At 37.8% G+C, this 15,539-nt stretch overlaps 1 protein-coding gene across 1 annotated transcript in view; it reads left to right on the top strand.

The window, feature by feature from the left end:
• Positions 1-15,539, top strand: part of LOC136259538 (tetratricopeptide repeat protein 17-like) — a 20,039-nt gene extending 4,500 nt beyond the window's left edge. The window contains exons 6-20 of the mRNA XM_066053002.1: positions 2,871-3,108; positions 3,283-4,036; positions 5,760-5,949; positions 6,160-6,243; positions 6,444-6,665; positions 7,431-7,610; positions 10,934-11,240; positions 11,301-11,601; positions 11,771-11,879; positions 12,627-12,680; positions 12,895-12,972; positions 13,370-13,489; positions 13,585-13,671; positions 14,323-14,379; positions 15,193-15,539. Coding sequence (XP_065909074.1) covers positions 2,871-3,108; positions 3,283-4,036; positions 5,760-5,949; positions 6,160-6,243; positions 6,444-6,665; positions 7,431-7,610; positions 10,934-11,240; positions 11,301-11,601; positions 11,771-11,879; positions 12,627-12,680; positions 12,895-12,972; positions 13,370-13,489; positions 13,585-13,671; positions 14,323-14,379; positions 15,193-15,342 — 2,931 coding nt within the window. The 3' untranslated portion in view covers positions 15,343-15,539. The remainder of the gene's footprint in view (positions 1-2,870; positions 3,109-3,282; positions 4,037-5,759; positions 5,950-6,159; positions 6,244-6,443; positions 6,666-7,430; positions 7,611-10,933; positions 11,241-11,300; positions 11,602-11,770; positions 11,880-12,626; positions 12,681-12,894; positions 12,973-13,369; positions 13,490-13,584; positions 13,672-14,322; positions 14,380-15,192) is intronic.

Below are 15,539 nucleotides of genomic sequence, written 5' to 3'. Positions count from 1 at the left end.
ACCCACAGAAGTATCTTTTCAACTGTTTTATAGTGTGTCTACAGTATTATTTTCCACTAATTCTCTCAAAAAAAGCCTCAGGGCTGCTCTTACTTTTAGTTCGCGTAAGTACAGGTCACGCCCACTATTTAGATGACAAGATACGCGAACCTTTTTAGTTGTATGCCTGAAAAGTGCTCTGGGAAAGCTACCCATAGAGTCTGTAGAGAGGCGCCATATACAACCGGTTTTTAAACATGGAAAAGAAACCACCTTCAAGCCAAAGCAAACACTCTAATCCTTACGTGTGTAGTGGCGATGTTGAACAGGCACAGCATATCCCTAGGTGTATCCCAACATTAAAATCATGTGCTTGCTACAATTATGCTACATGTTTATTCCAATATGTTAGGGCGCTGTGGTATGCGTGCTTTGATGGAAGCCGTAACCATGAGAGATGGCCACGATAAAGAAGGATCAAAGATAAAACAGTAAGACAGTAGCGCACACATTATAGATATTTAATATTGTGAAAGGTTTTTTCTCCACAAAATTCGAAGCGTTTCTGCCAAAGAAGCAAGGCTGTAGCTGTAGCCAGTTTTCTGCTACGCTTGACTGAACGCATCGGTGAGGCAGGCAGTGAAGCAGTAGAAAATTCGCTAAAATAATATTTTTTTTAAATTTCGTAGCACCTCGTCAGAAACATTTCGGGTCGTTCTGAAGACACATTTGGGCTTGTTTATACCTGACCAATACTGTGAAATGACCGTGAAGGATTTCTGAAGATGATTTTGGGTAGATTTTTCTTTGTGGACCACACCCACACCTTCATCGTCCCTACTATACAGTACTATTGTACTGTATGATACTAGTATATTAAAAATTATAAATTTAAGAATGAAGTAGGTTTCAAGCTTCCCTACTTTTTATAGCTTGAAACCTGTTTAGTTTTTTTGTTAAAGCATACAGCTAGCTATAAACATGTGACTGTTTTATTAGGGTGACTGCTGTATTAGAGTATCTCTAGTCAGCCTGCAAAGATGTGCTTGCCCCAAAAAGGGGTGTGGTCATAGTGGTTTCGAACGATTATTAGACTAGAGTATCTCGAATCAGCCTACCAACTTAAGAGTGTGTGGTCACAAATACAGCTAGCATAAAAGGGGCGTGGTCTCGATCGATAATACGTAGAATAAAGAATGGGCGTGACCTTGTTACCTATCGTGGAGTACTGGTACCTCCGTACAGTCTGGGGCCGTACAGTAGCATAGTCTAAGCGTCTTAAATAATTTTGTGGTGTCTATTATGCTGCTTAAAAAGAAAGTGTTGATATGGAAAATTAAAGCCTCGGTATGGTTTCGTTGGATGAAGAAGACAAGCAGAATGATTGAAGATTAAAAAAAGACAAGGTGCATAGGACGCACACTTGTCGGAACCCCAAAAGGCACATTCCACCAGTGAGTTTGTTGTTGTGGCGTAAAATGGTGACCGTGCACTGCTTCGTTTGGGCTCTAGGCTTGCGACTGTGGTCAGTGAGTGAGTGAAACGAAATTTCAAGTTTTGACGATTTTAAAAAAATTCTATATCCGGCCGCCAGTAAGTGTTTTCTTGCTTTTAACGCTACATTTGATGTTAGATGGACTAATATTATTCCGTAAAGGTAATTTTCGTCGCGTAAGAAGTTTCTAAGCTGGTTTTTAAGGGCGGTATTTTTGGCGGCGTGCGTCACTTTTGATGCAAACCCTACTTAAACAGTACTACCGTACTGTTTGATATTCTAAATGTTATGTATGTGCAGGTATTTAAATTTAATGATAGAATCACCACCAAACATCACGCATGGGTACAATTTTTTTCCTTACACTCATTTATTTATTTAATTAAGTGGTATTGCATAAAAAGTATGATTATGATTTTTTTGTGTAAAAACATGCCACAAGCATTAAATAGTAGAAATTCAGAAGTCAGTATGCAGCTATGCTCAGTCCATTACACAGCATTATAAATGAAGCAGCACGAATAGCTAACCAGTATGGAAAGATTCGCTTGTAAAAGCGTGGACCCCAACCATTGGTAAAATGCATGATATTTCAGCTACTATGTTAAGTATGCTGTATACATAACACATCAAGTAAAGAAAACTGTGAGAACAATTAATGCAGGTACTAAGTCTCACACTGAAGCCATGACACACATGAATGGATCACAATACAAGGAGGACAAGCTACCATCAGCATTGTAGCTGTCCGGTGCCTATGACTTCAGTTTAGTGCTACTGACAGTGTATAATCTGTCTCCAATTTTGTTGTATATGTGGGATACACAAATTCACTCCGATGATTTAGCATGGGGTATGCAAAATTACTCCCATAAATATTATAGGGATGTTTATGCGCACGCAAAATTTTGCGTGGGGTATGCAAAATTACTCCAGTACTATATAGGAGTGATTTTACGTGGGGTACGCAAAGTTACTCCTAGGAGTGATTTTAAAAATTACTCCACTCCTATATTATATAGGAGTGATTTTGCGTGGGGTACGCAAAATTACTCCAGTGATTTTGCGTGGGGTACGCAAAATTACTCCCATAATATATAGGAGTGATTTTGTGTCAGGGTATGCAAAATTACTCCTATATATTATGGGAGAACGCCAATGTGTAGGGAGGGGTACACTATATAAATGCTGCCACTCCCATATTATATAGGGGTAATTTTGCGTACCCCTATTATATAGGAGATTTTGCGTACCCCTACGCAAAAGCACTCCTATATAATATGGGACTGTGTATCCAAATAGTGTAATTTTGTATATATCCTACTGTAGTGTGTTAAATATCAGTGATCAACATGTGTGTGTATTAACTGTGTACCATTCGTTTTACCTGTTTCAGACAAAACGGATGTACAACAAGTCATTGGAGCACATAGAGAAAGTACTGGCTGTAGAACCGAACTTTAAAGATGGTCGCTCCCTCTGGCACGCTATTCACTGTGAGAAGAGACTTCATGAGACTGTTAACAGCTATTCTGTGAAGTTTGAGGAGGCCAGGAATGGTATTGACAAGTACAGCACCGCCTACTCTGACTTACAAAGACATCAAGTTATCCCTTCCAAATTTGATATACCAGGTGTGTATGTACTGAGTATCAATATGTGAGTATGTATCATTGCCGTGTGTGCGTGCGTGTTTGTGTTTGTACGTTTAATGCATGGATGGTACAATCACAGCATTATGCACATATGCATGTACAGTAGGTATATGATAATTATGTCTGTTTGAAATCATTTTTGCTTTAATACAGGGTTAGATAAGTTGAGCATGCCACCAATTGATATAGACTTAAGTGGACCCTCAATACAGCATCATAAGCAACAACACCATAAAAAGCACAAGCAGCATGAGACATCCTCAGGGTCAGTCAGAAAGGACAAAACTGGTGACAGCAAGTCTGTGCACAACAATAAGACAACATTTTCTGATGGAAGGGATAGCACAGCATTGCCTCAGGCAACCAATGCCACTGCTAAGCAAGGAAAACAACCTCCTGGTAATGAGAACACTGTTCAAGACAGTGTAAAGGACCAGCCAGAGAAAGATTCAAAAAATGCTGAGGGATCTTCAACCAAAACAAAGAAAAAGCGAAGGCAGAAACCTCGTGTCATTTTCAACCCTGAAGATGACTGTAAAAAGTCATCCAAACTTTCTTATGTTGATGAAGATGATGAAACAGACTCCGGAGATGACAGCACAGGAGAAAGCAACAATAAAATCTTAGAGCAATCCGACTCTGAAAAGTCTTCTGCTGCTAAAACACCATCAGATGTTGGGGCACAGCAACAGTTTGCAGACTCTTACCAAACCTCCGAGTTTCGTCCTTACAATCCTCTACCTCATGCGCTGGAGGAGAGACTGTTTCCACGACCTGTTGGTCCAGCTAATTTCTTTGACTATCCAAGTTGGCCAGACAAAACAGAGTGCTTGGATGTTGTGGAGAATTTGTCATCATGGGTGAAGTCTTCTCGGATGGATATTGATATCACACAGCGAGGCCATAAGTAAGTCAATAATTGCGTAGGTACATAAACTAATCTGGAAACCAGGACAGTCCCTATAGTTACACCTAGAGTTCACTCTTGGTTACACAGAATCCACTGTATGTATTTTATGTGTGTTTATCAAACAGTACGGTAGTACAGTTTAGTAGGGTTCCCCCTAAAGTGATGTACGCTGCTACATCTAAAAGTATCATAGAACATCATATGAGATGAAATCACCTTTATGGAAGAGTCTTACTCTTTTCAACATCACATACAGTGTGAAAAACAAGAACGTTTACAGACAGCCAGATAAATCGCCAAAGCCTGTATTTTGGTCTGTCTGCCTCGTTGCCCACAGTTGTAAAACTAGAAACCAGAAACACAGTGCATAGCCACGATTTTCTGTCACAACAACAAACTCACTGGTGGGATGTGGTTCAAATGAATGTCTGCCTTTCTGCACTTTGCCATTCCTTTTATCTTTAATTATATGGTTGTCATCTTCATGCCAGGATGGCTGGCATAGTCATTAATTTTCACTTTCTTTGTGTATTTAGATGTCACGAAACTATTTGACTCACTTAACAGGCTGTAGTATCCTCAGTAGTATCAGGTAACAGCTAAGCTGGGCTTACAAAACAATTGCAATGGGCCAAAATTTAAATGCTGCAGCATTTATTACTTTACTTATTGATGTGGTGACTATTTGTTAACTGGCTCGTTCATCGTCTTTATTCTTCAATTTCTTTATTCTGATCATTTCTTCTGTTTTAAATTACATCTTTTTGCTTTGTACACCCTCCCCTCAAGGTCAACTCCCTCTACCACATCTCTAATAATCAGTGCTGAGTCCACGTCAGTCATCACCACACATGTATTTTTATAGCTATGCTCTTGCAAGTGTAATAAAATTTAAAATGAAGTAGAGTTCCAGTGATAAAAGTAGTGAAACAAGAGATGAGGGTAACTATGAGCGAAAATCCCTGAACATACCGATTCTGGCTTTTCCCACATTGCTACAACGCCAAGTAGGGATTTTCCCTTATAGCTACCATCATCTCTAGTTTCACTAGAGTAAACTGAGAAAACACAAGAGTAAACTGCACAATTATATTTATTTATTGGACAACTATTCCTCTAGGGACCTGCAAGGAGGCTAACAGTAAGCCTGTGAAGCAGGGAGTCAGAAACCTGTAACTTAAAACTATGCTGAATGCAGAAAACAATCTCTAATAAGAAAAAGAAGCTATCTTCCATCTCCTTGAGAGCACTGACACAAAACTAACTCCTCTTGTTTTGGGGATACCAAGCTTTTGCCATTAGCACCTTTAGTGCTGTGAAACCTTTCTGTATAAACTGATTATCCAGCCAGTTGTTTCAGTTTTTATAACCGATCTCACTCAAAATGTTCATTTTACTTTTCTTGTGTATATAGTTTACATACTAGGTGCAGTCTAAAATGACCGGAAGTGTCATTCAATTCAGTTAACCGGATAACCGACAGTTACAATCTGCTCATCAACCAGTTATGATATTCTGTCCAGTTTCACAGCTCTATGCACCTTCCTTCATTGCAAAATGTGTGCTCAAAAACTTTATAGGATTTTTTTTTTATAATTTGTATGTAGATTACCCCATTATGTTCAGTGCATTCTACTGTAAAAATATTATTTTTTACAGATCCAATTACATGTACGTATATTTGTGCATTGCATATCAAACATGTTTATCCTTCATATAGTTATGAGCAAATGTTTGCTGCAATAACACCTAACACTCCAACTCGTATGATGAAGACTCCTCACTGCTACAACATTGTTGAGTTGTCCTACACTATACATGCTATGGACCACCTACCAGCCATAGCTAAGAGGAAACTGTTTGATTATACTGATGAGTCCATTGCTGCTCAATACAAGGACTTCATTCAAGTTAGTGGACTAGATTATGTAACTATGTTGTGTGTATGTATGCATGTATGTATGTATGTATGTATGTATGTATGTATGTATGTATGTATGCATGTATGTATGTATGTACGTACAAACATGACCATCCAAGGGTTGGGTGGTTACACTCTGTGTACAATGTTTATGTATACTGTACTAAAATTGTTATATAATTTATGCTTCCCCACACAGGATGGATTTCTGAAATACTTTGCTGTCAAGGGTGCTACTGAAGTAGATGAAGCTGGAAAGTTAATTTATGCAGGACTACTACGAGTAAGTACTGTACATTCATGCAGTTGAAAACGTGACAGCTCTATTAGAGTTTTTGTAAATGGAAGAATGTGTGTACTGTTTTATTTTATGAGATTATCTGAACACTCTTGTGATAGTACTAGTACACAGGTGTTGGGATAATGGTGGTTCCACTGTATACAGCTTTGTATTTGTATGTGTGTGAATTTCTTTGTCTGTAGCACGGTCCCAACCATGCTCTATTCTCATTGGCTGGATTCTACTGGAGGCTAAAGGGGAACACATATCAAGCTATAGAATGTTACCGTCGAGCGGCTCACTTTGCTCCTCTACTCTACAAAGATGTTGCTTATATTGCTTTTGCTAATGTGATGCTTGATATTGAGGCTTTAGAAGAGGCTGCCATCTTTGCCAGAGCTGCTGTTGACATAAGACCACATGAGGTAAGTATGTTTGTATGCTGTACCGTACGTGGTATTCAAATATTGTAAGAAATTCCCTGCTAGTATGACATGTGTTGAATTCAGTACATACCATTAGTGAACAAGATAGCTAAACTCTTAGTACACTTAATAATTACTTACAGCACATAGCTGTACACTTGGCCTGTATTGTAGTGGGTCATAAGGTCACTCTTTACCATACAGGTGATGGTGTTGGCTATCTACTACAAATGCTTAGATTCCATATATATGCAAATGTTTATGTTCATGGGGTCATTGCCATATCATTTGCAAGTACAGGTTTCAAAATCATTCTTTCTATAGTAACATATTTTGTAGTGTATTGTAATTAATTTTTGTGTTACTTGATGTAAATCCTTACTAGAAATATGAAGTCCCAACATGTTAGATTAATAGCATTTTTGTGTAAGTATTGTTAGCGTTGTAAAGCCATATATGGATGTTAGTACTTAGTACCCAGTAATGTTTGTACTCATCCTAATGTATTGTAACCAGTGAGCCCTTGTCACCAATAATAAATGAGGTAGTCTGTCATGAAGTACGTAAAACTTAACTATATAACTTGTTAGATCTACTTGACATGATCACTTTAACAAACTGATGATCTTAGCCACAAGCACCACAAGGTGCAGACTTGTAATGCAAATGGGCTCCTGACAGTACACACTTCAATTTTAAAAATGCCATTGAAGTATAGGTTATTAGGAGTAATGTTGCTTGCTTGGATGTACAATTTCTTTCTAGTTGATATCACACTACACTTATGCATTGACGTTGTCTTCCATTGGAGAGTTGGATGGTTGTTCCCTTCATCTTCGTTATGTGCTCACACGTGATGCCAAGTTCCCTGGTGCACTGGAGTACCTCAGGACCGTAAGGTGTTATGTGAAGTTTGAACGAGAGAGAGTGGAACTAGAGAAACAGGTAAATTATGTACATGTTAGTTGAGTAAATGCATGTGTGTGTAAGTATGAAACACTTTCACACTGCACCTCAGATCAAAGGAGCCACCTGGGCTACATAATGTAGCCTAGCTAGCCGAGCTGCTTACAAAATGTAGCCCGGGCTGCATCTGGGCAGCAATTATATAGGCGTAAAGGCTGAAATCAATTGTGGGGATCGATTAATGCTCATGCACAACTTGGATTTTGTATTGAAAACCACTCAGGTTGAGAGCATTTTGCTATCCTGGCTTTCCTACATGTACGAGTTGAAAAATGTTAGGCTAAGGTGGGAACTAGTGCTATAGCTTATCCGCCAATTAATTTGTTTCCGCCAATTAAATTAGTTTCCGCCAATATCCGCCAATTAAATTGTTTCCATTTCCAAATACGGACCATACTCCCATCACAAAGTTACCACTCTGCATGAAGTAGCTACTCTACAAGCAAGCTTACCTATCTAGGCCTTTAGTAAAGTACGTAGTTATTCCATAAATTATTCAATAGTGCTGAATAAAACATTAACCAAAATTCTCCGTGATTTATCTCTAGGATTTGTCCGTTCGTCATAACTAAACATGACCAGAAACTTGCTAGCTGCTGTCCCATAATTAAATTTTTTAGGCATACATATATCATATACGTATCCAGTGGTTACACTCATATTGGCTTGGGTGATTGATCACCCTGTACAGACCATCAGCCTAGGAAGTGTTGTATATTAGCTGTAACACAAGGCATTCAGGCGAAGCCCTTATGCCCGTGTTACGACTATTAAATGTATGTATGTATGTACGTACATGCACTTGTATTTGTATTGCCTTCTTGAAATTTTATACAAAGTGTAGTGTGGTTGTAAAATGTCCACTTTTTCAGTTGACTGTGAAGCTGTACATATAAGTATGTAGCTCTCCTGTGTACTTGTCAACTACAGTCATACTTATGTACATCATCCCTAGGTGGCATTAGTGTTGCACCGATAACCAAATTAGCCAATTATTCCGATAACCGATATTAAGCAGCCGATACCGATAACTGATCCGATATACACTAATAACACTATCTCTCAACCTCATCATTAAATGACTCACATTAGTGACATAAGCATTGATATACAGCTCATTCTAGACTAAAATATAAAGTTAGATGTATATCACAAGCAAAAGCTACTAATGTTGACAAGGTTTTAAGTACATTTAACTACGGGAGTGTATAAACAGTGGAATGGACTACTGGAATGGTGGAATACTGGAATGGTGGAATACTGGAATGGTGGAATGGAATTTTTTAAAGTTCAATATCATTTTTTACATCCAAATAAGTACAACCCCTTATGTAAGCAAATAAATAGGATTCACCTTGAAGTCAGCTCTTTTAGCATACTTTTCCTCACCATAACACTTGTATGACTTATAACTCAATACTTTATTACTTGTCTGAAACTAACTGTGGTTCAGTTCAGTGTGCAATGTGGCACTGCTACAATGAAGTTTGGCTTAAATTTTATTTTCTGACATAATTGTGGGAAAGGCTCAATGTAAATGCTTACAAGATAGTCGCATTTCACTTTTCCCAAAGATTTCGCTTAGGTTCCTAGGTTAATGGTAAACACCTCGTATAGGCTCTGCCTTCTGTGTTCACCCTCCAGTGCTTAACTGATAAAGTTGATAATAAATAAATGAATACTTCATTATACAGTGAATGCACTTTTACAATGCATTCATGTAATCAGCTAGCTAGCTAACTTTTTATCATTTGGGAACAAGGGTTGAGTCAGGAGTCTTCTTGGTATTCCCAATAAACTGCTATTGTGCATGTTCATAACTGACTTTACACTACATTGGTAAACTTTGTATATGGTGAGGTGAATTATGCTAAATAAACTGACTTCAAGGGAGATCCTATTTATTTACTTACATAAGGGGAGGAGTTGTACTTATTTGGATGTAAAAAATGATATTGAACTTTAAAAAATTCCATTCCACCATTCCAGTATTCCATTCCACTGTTTATACACTCCCTTTTTGCTACTGCTATATGGTTGAGACAAATGGCTGGTACTACATAGAAACCTAAACCTCAGTTTACTGTTGGGCATGGCCTAAAACCTGACAGTTTATTATGGGCATGGCTTGTAGTCACCACTAAACCATCAACACATAACTTAATTAAAATGCCAAATAACTTATGTCTAGCCTCCCCCACATCATTATACTACACAGCACAGTGGAGATTAGCATCGGCTTTAATTTAATCAAAACCGATTAATCGGCTAGTAGCCAATATCAGCCGGATACTGATTATTAAACCGATTATCGGTGCAACACTAGGTGGCATCATAATTTAGACTGGACATCTTATAGTGTCAATATACCATGTGTACATACATGCTTAACCATCGTTTTGCAGGAATTAAGTACTACATCATAAGTGTTTACATACTGTAAGTACATACAGTGTAGGTACATGTATACACATGTGTACTGTAATATTATAGTCTTTTCATGGAAACCAGCATATGTTTAATAAAGCTGTACCGATTCCACCTTTTACCAATACTTCAACTACTCACCTTGGAAGTATCTACAAGTACCAATACCAAGTATCTTAGCTACTTCACTGCACACGTTACTTGCAATGTGCACCATACGTAACACACCATATATCTATTTATTTTGTGTAGCTCATGGTATTTCTGTACAAGTTTTACAATTCATTGTAATGCGCACATGATGAAGTGACAAGATTCACTGGAAGTACAAACCAGTTCTTGAGAAGAAGTCTAGATAATGGTTGTCACAGCAACTATGTAAATACTCTAATAAAACAGTCATGTTAAACTAATTGCTCTATTAGAATTACTGACTGTTCTATTAGAGTATATCAATCGTTTTCTTGGATTGCATTTTCACAGAGAAAGTTCAGCAGAGAAGAATTGACTTTGTTAGTTATCACCAGCATTATGCTGCTTGATGTTTTCAAGCATTTATTATGCCTGTGATTCTGTCAAATAGGCTAGTACAAACTGATATCATTTCTATCTGGCACATGTAATAACCGGTACCTGTAGCAATGTATTGGCCGATTCCGATACCTCAAAACAGCAGTATTGGCCCAATACTTATAGTAGAATCAGTGCAGCCTTAGTATGTTATCCTGTATAGTACAATATGTATAAATACAGGTTGTGTATGCACAGTATGCGTTTATATTCAGTTAGTGTTCTGTTGTTATGTTTATCAGTGTAATTGTACTGTATTATTACTGCATACAACTTGTATATCAGCTTCACTTGTTATTATTCAGCACAAACAGTTACTGGCAAGGCAGGCAGCACTAGATAAGAAGCGTGAAGACCTCCAGAGAGAGTTTGAGCTCATCCTGGAAAGGGCAGACCTGTTGTTAGACCAAGAGAACGTCCTACACTACATCGAGACACTGGAGGAGAAGCGTAAAGAGATTAGTGCCTTATCTGATATTGATAACTATGACAAGATAATGGAACTGACCCAAGATGTGTATGAAGTAGGAGATGAAGGTTCTCAGCCATCTGACGGTAATGGTAGGAAGTGTAAAGATTGTGATACTGTTACTACAGTTAATACTGTCACAGGTTTGTGACCATGTGTGTTGTGCTGTCGCAAATGTTTCATTTCCCTTGTTTCCTGTGTAGGTGAATATATAGAACACTACACTGGCCAAACTGCCATTGAATACTTCAGTAACATAGTGTTATTCTTGAGGAAGAAGGAGTTGACTGCTGATGATGTTAGGAATAATCGTAAACAAGCATCCATTGTCCACCGGAAGAAGTTGTTTATCACATCAGATGAAATAGATGCACTACAACCAGCCACTGATGAACAAAAGAAGTTACTGTCCTTCCCCAATGATGAAGATTGTGAGGAGAGGTTGAATGTTAAACGATTACCATACACTAACACTTGGCTGTCTCTGGCTTCTAAGGGTATCAAGTAAGTTATGTTACTGTAATGAGTTCATACTGTAAGGCAGGAATGAATATGTATGTACCTGTAAATGTAGTGTTTTCATTAGTATATGATTCATATTACAGTGTATATATACATTGTTCACATATATAATACCAACATGTTATTGTTTGTGTTCCATTTCCTGTTATAGCATCACGGACTATGTCAATTTCAGTGCCACTTTGCCTGTGTCACCACAACTACCTCGTTGTACTGGTGAGGTACAAGGAGTTGGACCTTTCACTCTTGACACCCTTGATGTGAGTGTGCGTGCGTGAGTTTTAGAATAAGTGTTGTGTTTCATAATATGATAATGATCAATTAAGCGAAACAGTTTAAATAGGGCTTTGTTTGAGACCAAATATGTAGTATGGATTTTATTTTACACCTGTAGTAAGTCTCTAACACACTTATTTAAAGACAATAATATGTACATGTATGATGCTGCAAGCAACTTTTCTGCTAGCCTGGTGCTGCCCGCCCCTTCACAGAAAACAAGGATCTGGTGAAACACAGATACTAAATCATTTCTACTACCCAGATTCGGCGGTAGCCAATTAATGCATGCCAATGACGCTCACACAGATATCACCTCGGCAGTGCAATGTTTTTTTTTTCAAATTGAAGGGCAATCATCTGATGTAACAAGCAGTTGCATGCGTTGTCTAATTGAATTCCTTTTGAAATGATTTGGTATTTGTATTTCAGCAGACCCTTACTTTTTGTAAAGGGTGGGCGCTACTAACTACTTTCTGGTTTTATCGGTTTTACCCATTAATGACTAAAACCCAAGTTTTCACATGCCATAAATTAAACATTTTGTAGTAGCCAAACTATTCAAATATTTGCTCACCTTTAATATCACTAACATTAATGTGATATTCATTTCAGTCACCCATGGGTATGTACGTAGCTGTATGTACTATGTACAACAACTTGTTGTTCATGCATGTGTTGTTTTGTGTGAGTTAACAGTAGTAATATAATTGTCTTGTTTATTTTGTTAGGGTGTTGGTAGTAGGCACAAGTTGAGTTGTACAGCAGAGAAACATCTAAAGCCGGTAAGCACACAGATATGTTGGCAATTAATGAAGAATAACTACAAATTACATATTCCCTGTATCCGAGTGCTATAGTAATACAACAGGTAATCTCACTCACTTTTGTTTCCACCATACATGTTCAATTAGAGTATTTTGTCAGCATTTTATATCAATGTTTCACTGACAGGGGAAAATTGAAATTATATGCTTATATCACTTTGTCTGTTATTAGGTCTTAGTCTCGTTGGACACTAAAGCTAACCATTCTTTGGAGGAGATGGGCAGCTACCTTGCACTAGCGTTGGAGAAGGTAAAAATGACTCATTTTAGCGAGTATATCATGTGAAGTAAACTGTGTACAACATGTTGGGGAGGTTGATGTAGGTATAAAAAATTAGCTAGAAATGTGTTGTATAAGATCTGTGAAGTACTGTAGTAGTAGTATTTGCCTACACCATAACTACATGTCTGTTGTATTACTTGTATGTTATCGTATGTTGTATTAGAGTAATTGACTATCTGAGTATTTCTAGTAACAATGGTGTTTATCATAACTGAGCCAGTCTTGTACTGCATGTACAGGAGTTTACTATACATGCTGTGCACAGAGCATGTTCTGAGGGTATATGTACAATGTACATCTTTTGTGTGTTACTTTAACTCACAAACATATTACACAAGAAGTGCATTATTATGTTTTCTCCTAGGATCCTGGTTCATGGCAGGTGACTAATGCAGCAGCACTCTATTGGAGGGTTGTGGGTAGACCTGACCTTGCAATGGACTGTTTGAGGATAGCCATGCAACATGCTCCTGAAGATTACAAGGTAGTATAGTGTGTGGTGTCTGTAGTGTATAGGACATGTCATGTATTAACTGTTGTGTATAGTTGTACTTAATACTAATGTATTTCACTCTATAGGATATTGCTCTTATCAGTGCTGGTAATGTCCTCTACAAATCAGGCTACGTCTCAGATGCTGTTGTCTGCTTCACCTTATCCATGGAAGTATGTTATACAGTGCACTTGTGTACTTCATGTACTTGAATGTGGAGTTTGTAATAATGACCTCTTGATGGCATGTTAGTAATATTATTTAGTATGTATGTCATTTTGTGTAACTGTGTATATCTTGCATAACAACTGAGGTTCAAATAGGTCTATACCTTTATCTGTACATATACAGCCTCCTGTGGGTACTAGTCTTAATCCCAGGAGGATTTGCCAGCACTAACATGTAACACCTACGTAGGTGGATCAGTGTTTCACTGGTTAGGTATGACTCTGTATATAACAGCCAAAATATTTTGCTTTGTTCGTCCATCTTTGGCAGGGGCATACTGAGGGGGGTTTGGATATTACACACCACTTGAAACATTAAGAAATTGAAACTTCAGGTTTCCAGAATCTGGAATCTATCATGGAACAGGACACATTTTAAACGTTAAATAATAGTTTGAACATGATAGCAACACTTATAGTATTGTTCTGAATTATGATTTTGGTGAAAAGATCGAGATACTCTAATAAAGCAGTCAGGTAAAATAAACTACTCTAATATAACAGTCACTTAGCTGTAGTGGAAACCCCTTTTCCAAATTCCTGCGTATGCCACTGTTTGGTAGTGTTTTATGTACACAAATTCTTGTTATTGTTTAGTTCACACCTGGTCTGGTCATTGCTCATGTTGCACTGGCAGATATACTGGCTATAAAGGTACGTAATGTGTATTCATTATGTTCATTTTTTAATGTGTACTGTGAATCATTTGAAACACTACAAGTGGCATGATATGATAGTTCAGGTATCTCTTAACTAGTCATTCTAAGAGTTTTTTTTTTCATACGTTTTGTACAAGCACATTACTGTACATGTTTTGAGATTTTTATTGTGTACTATGTGTGTGGTATGTGTGTGGTTTAGTGGGTGTGTCAGTGCAATGTCAGAAACGGTTGGTCATCAGCTGTTTTCTGAGTAAAATCAGGCTTGATCAATTGTTTGATGGCTTGTTCAGTCAAATGTCTGACCAGCAGCAAAAGACACAATAAGCTCCACACAATTAATGCTATGTTAGCATTATGTCAAGTACCTCACAGCTATTCAGCGTTCCAGTGAGCAATTTCACCCAGGGCTTCTCTCATTTGATCACTCGTGAGTAAGCTTTGTAGCAGGGAACTTATTCTAATACTTTGGTCCACATTTTTGCTTGTAACAGTTGTATATCACCATCATGTGGTAGTTGCTATTTATTGGAGCACATTTTGCTACTCCCCTTACAGCTTTTCATTGTATCAAGTGCTTATCAAAGTGTGGTGTTTAACATGCTTGTAGCCCACATGCTTAGGATGGCCAATCAAATGACCTAGCAAATTTAATCTTGAGCATATAATGATTACTCAATAGAGTCAATACTGAATGCTCATTTCTGGGGGTGTGTGTGTTCGTGGTTCATGAGTGTATGGATGTATACATATATAAGTGCTACCACACATGATTGTAGTAATCACCATATTGTATTGCTCCATATAGGGTGAGTACTACCCATCACTGAGGCACTACAAGTCAGCCTTGGAGCACAAGCCGGATTACCTGCTGGTGCTTGATCGTATCAGAACAATACAGTGTATCCTAGGAGAGCACAGGCACAAGCCACATAAGCCAGACAAGCTAAGAGTCTAGAGGATGTCAACTTTTCACTTATTAGAATGTCTTGTTTGTAATGTGCGTGTGTGTACGTACAGTAAGTACGGATTTTTTTTTTATAGTTGGAAAAGTTTTTTTTACAAAATAATATATTATTATATCTATTTATTATTATTACTGGGCAGGCATGTGCCCAGGAAAAAAAATTTACAAGTATTAGCTAGCTACAATGA

The sequence above is a fragment of the Dysidea avara genome, chromosome 7 (genome assembly GCF_963678975.1).
Source record: "Dysidea avara chromosome 7, odDysAvar1.4, whole genome shotgun sequence".
NCBI lineage: Eukaryota > Metazoa > Porifera > Demospongiae > Dictyoceratida > Dysideidae > Dysidea > Dysidea avara.
This window is presented reverse-complemented; position numbering and strand designations above follow the sequence as displayed.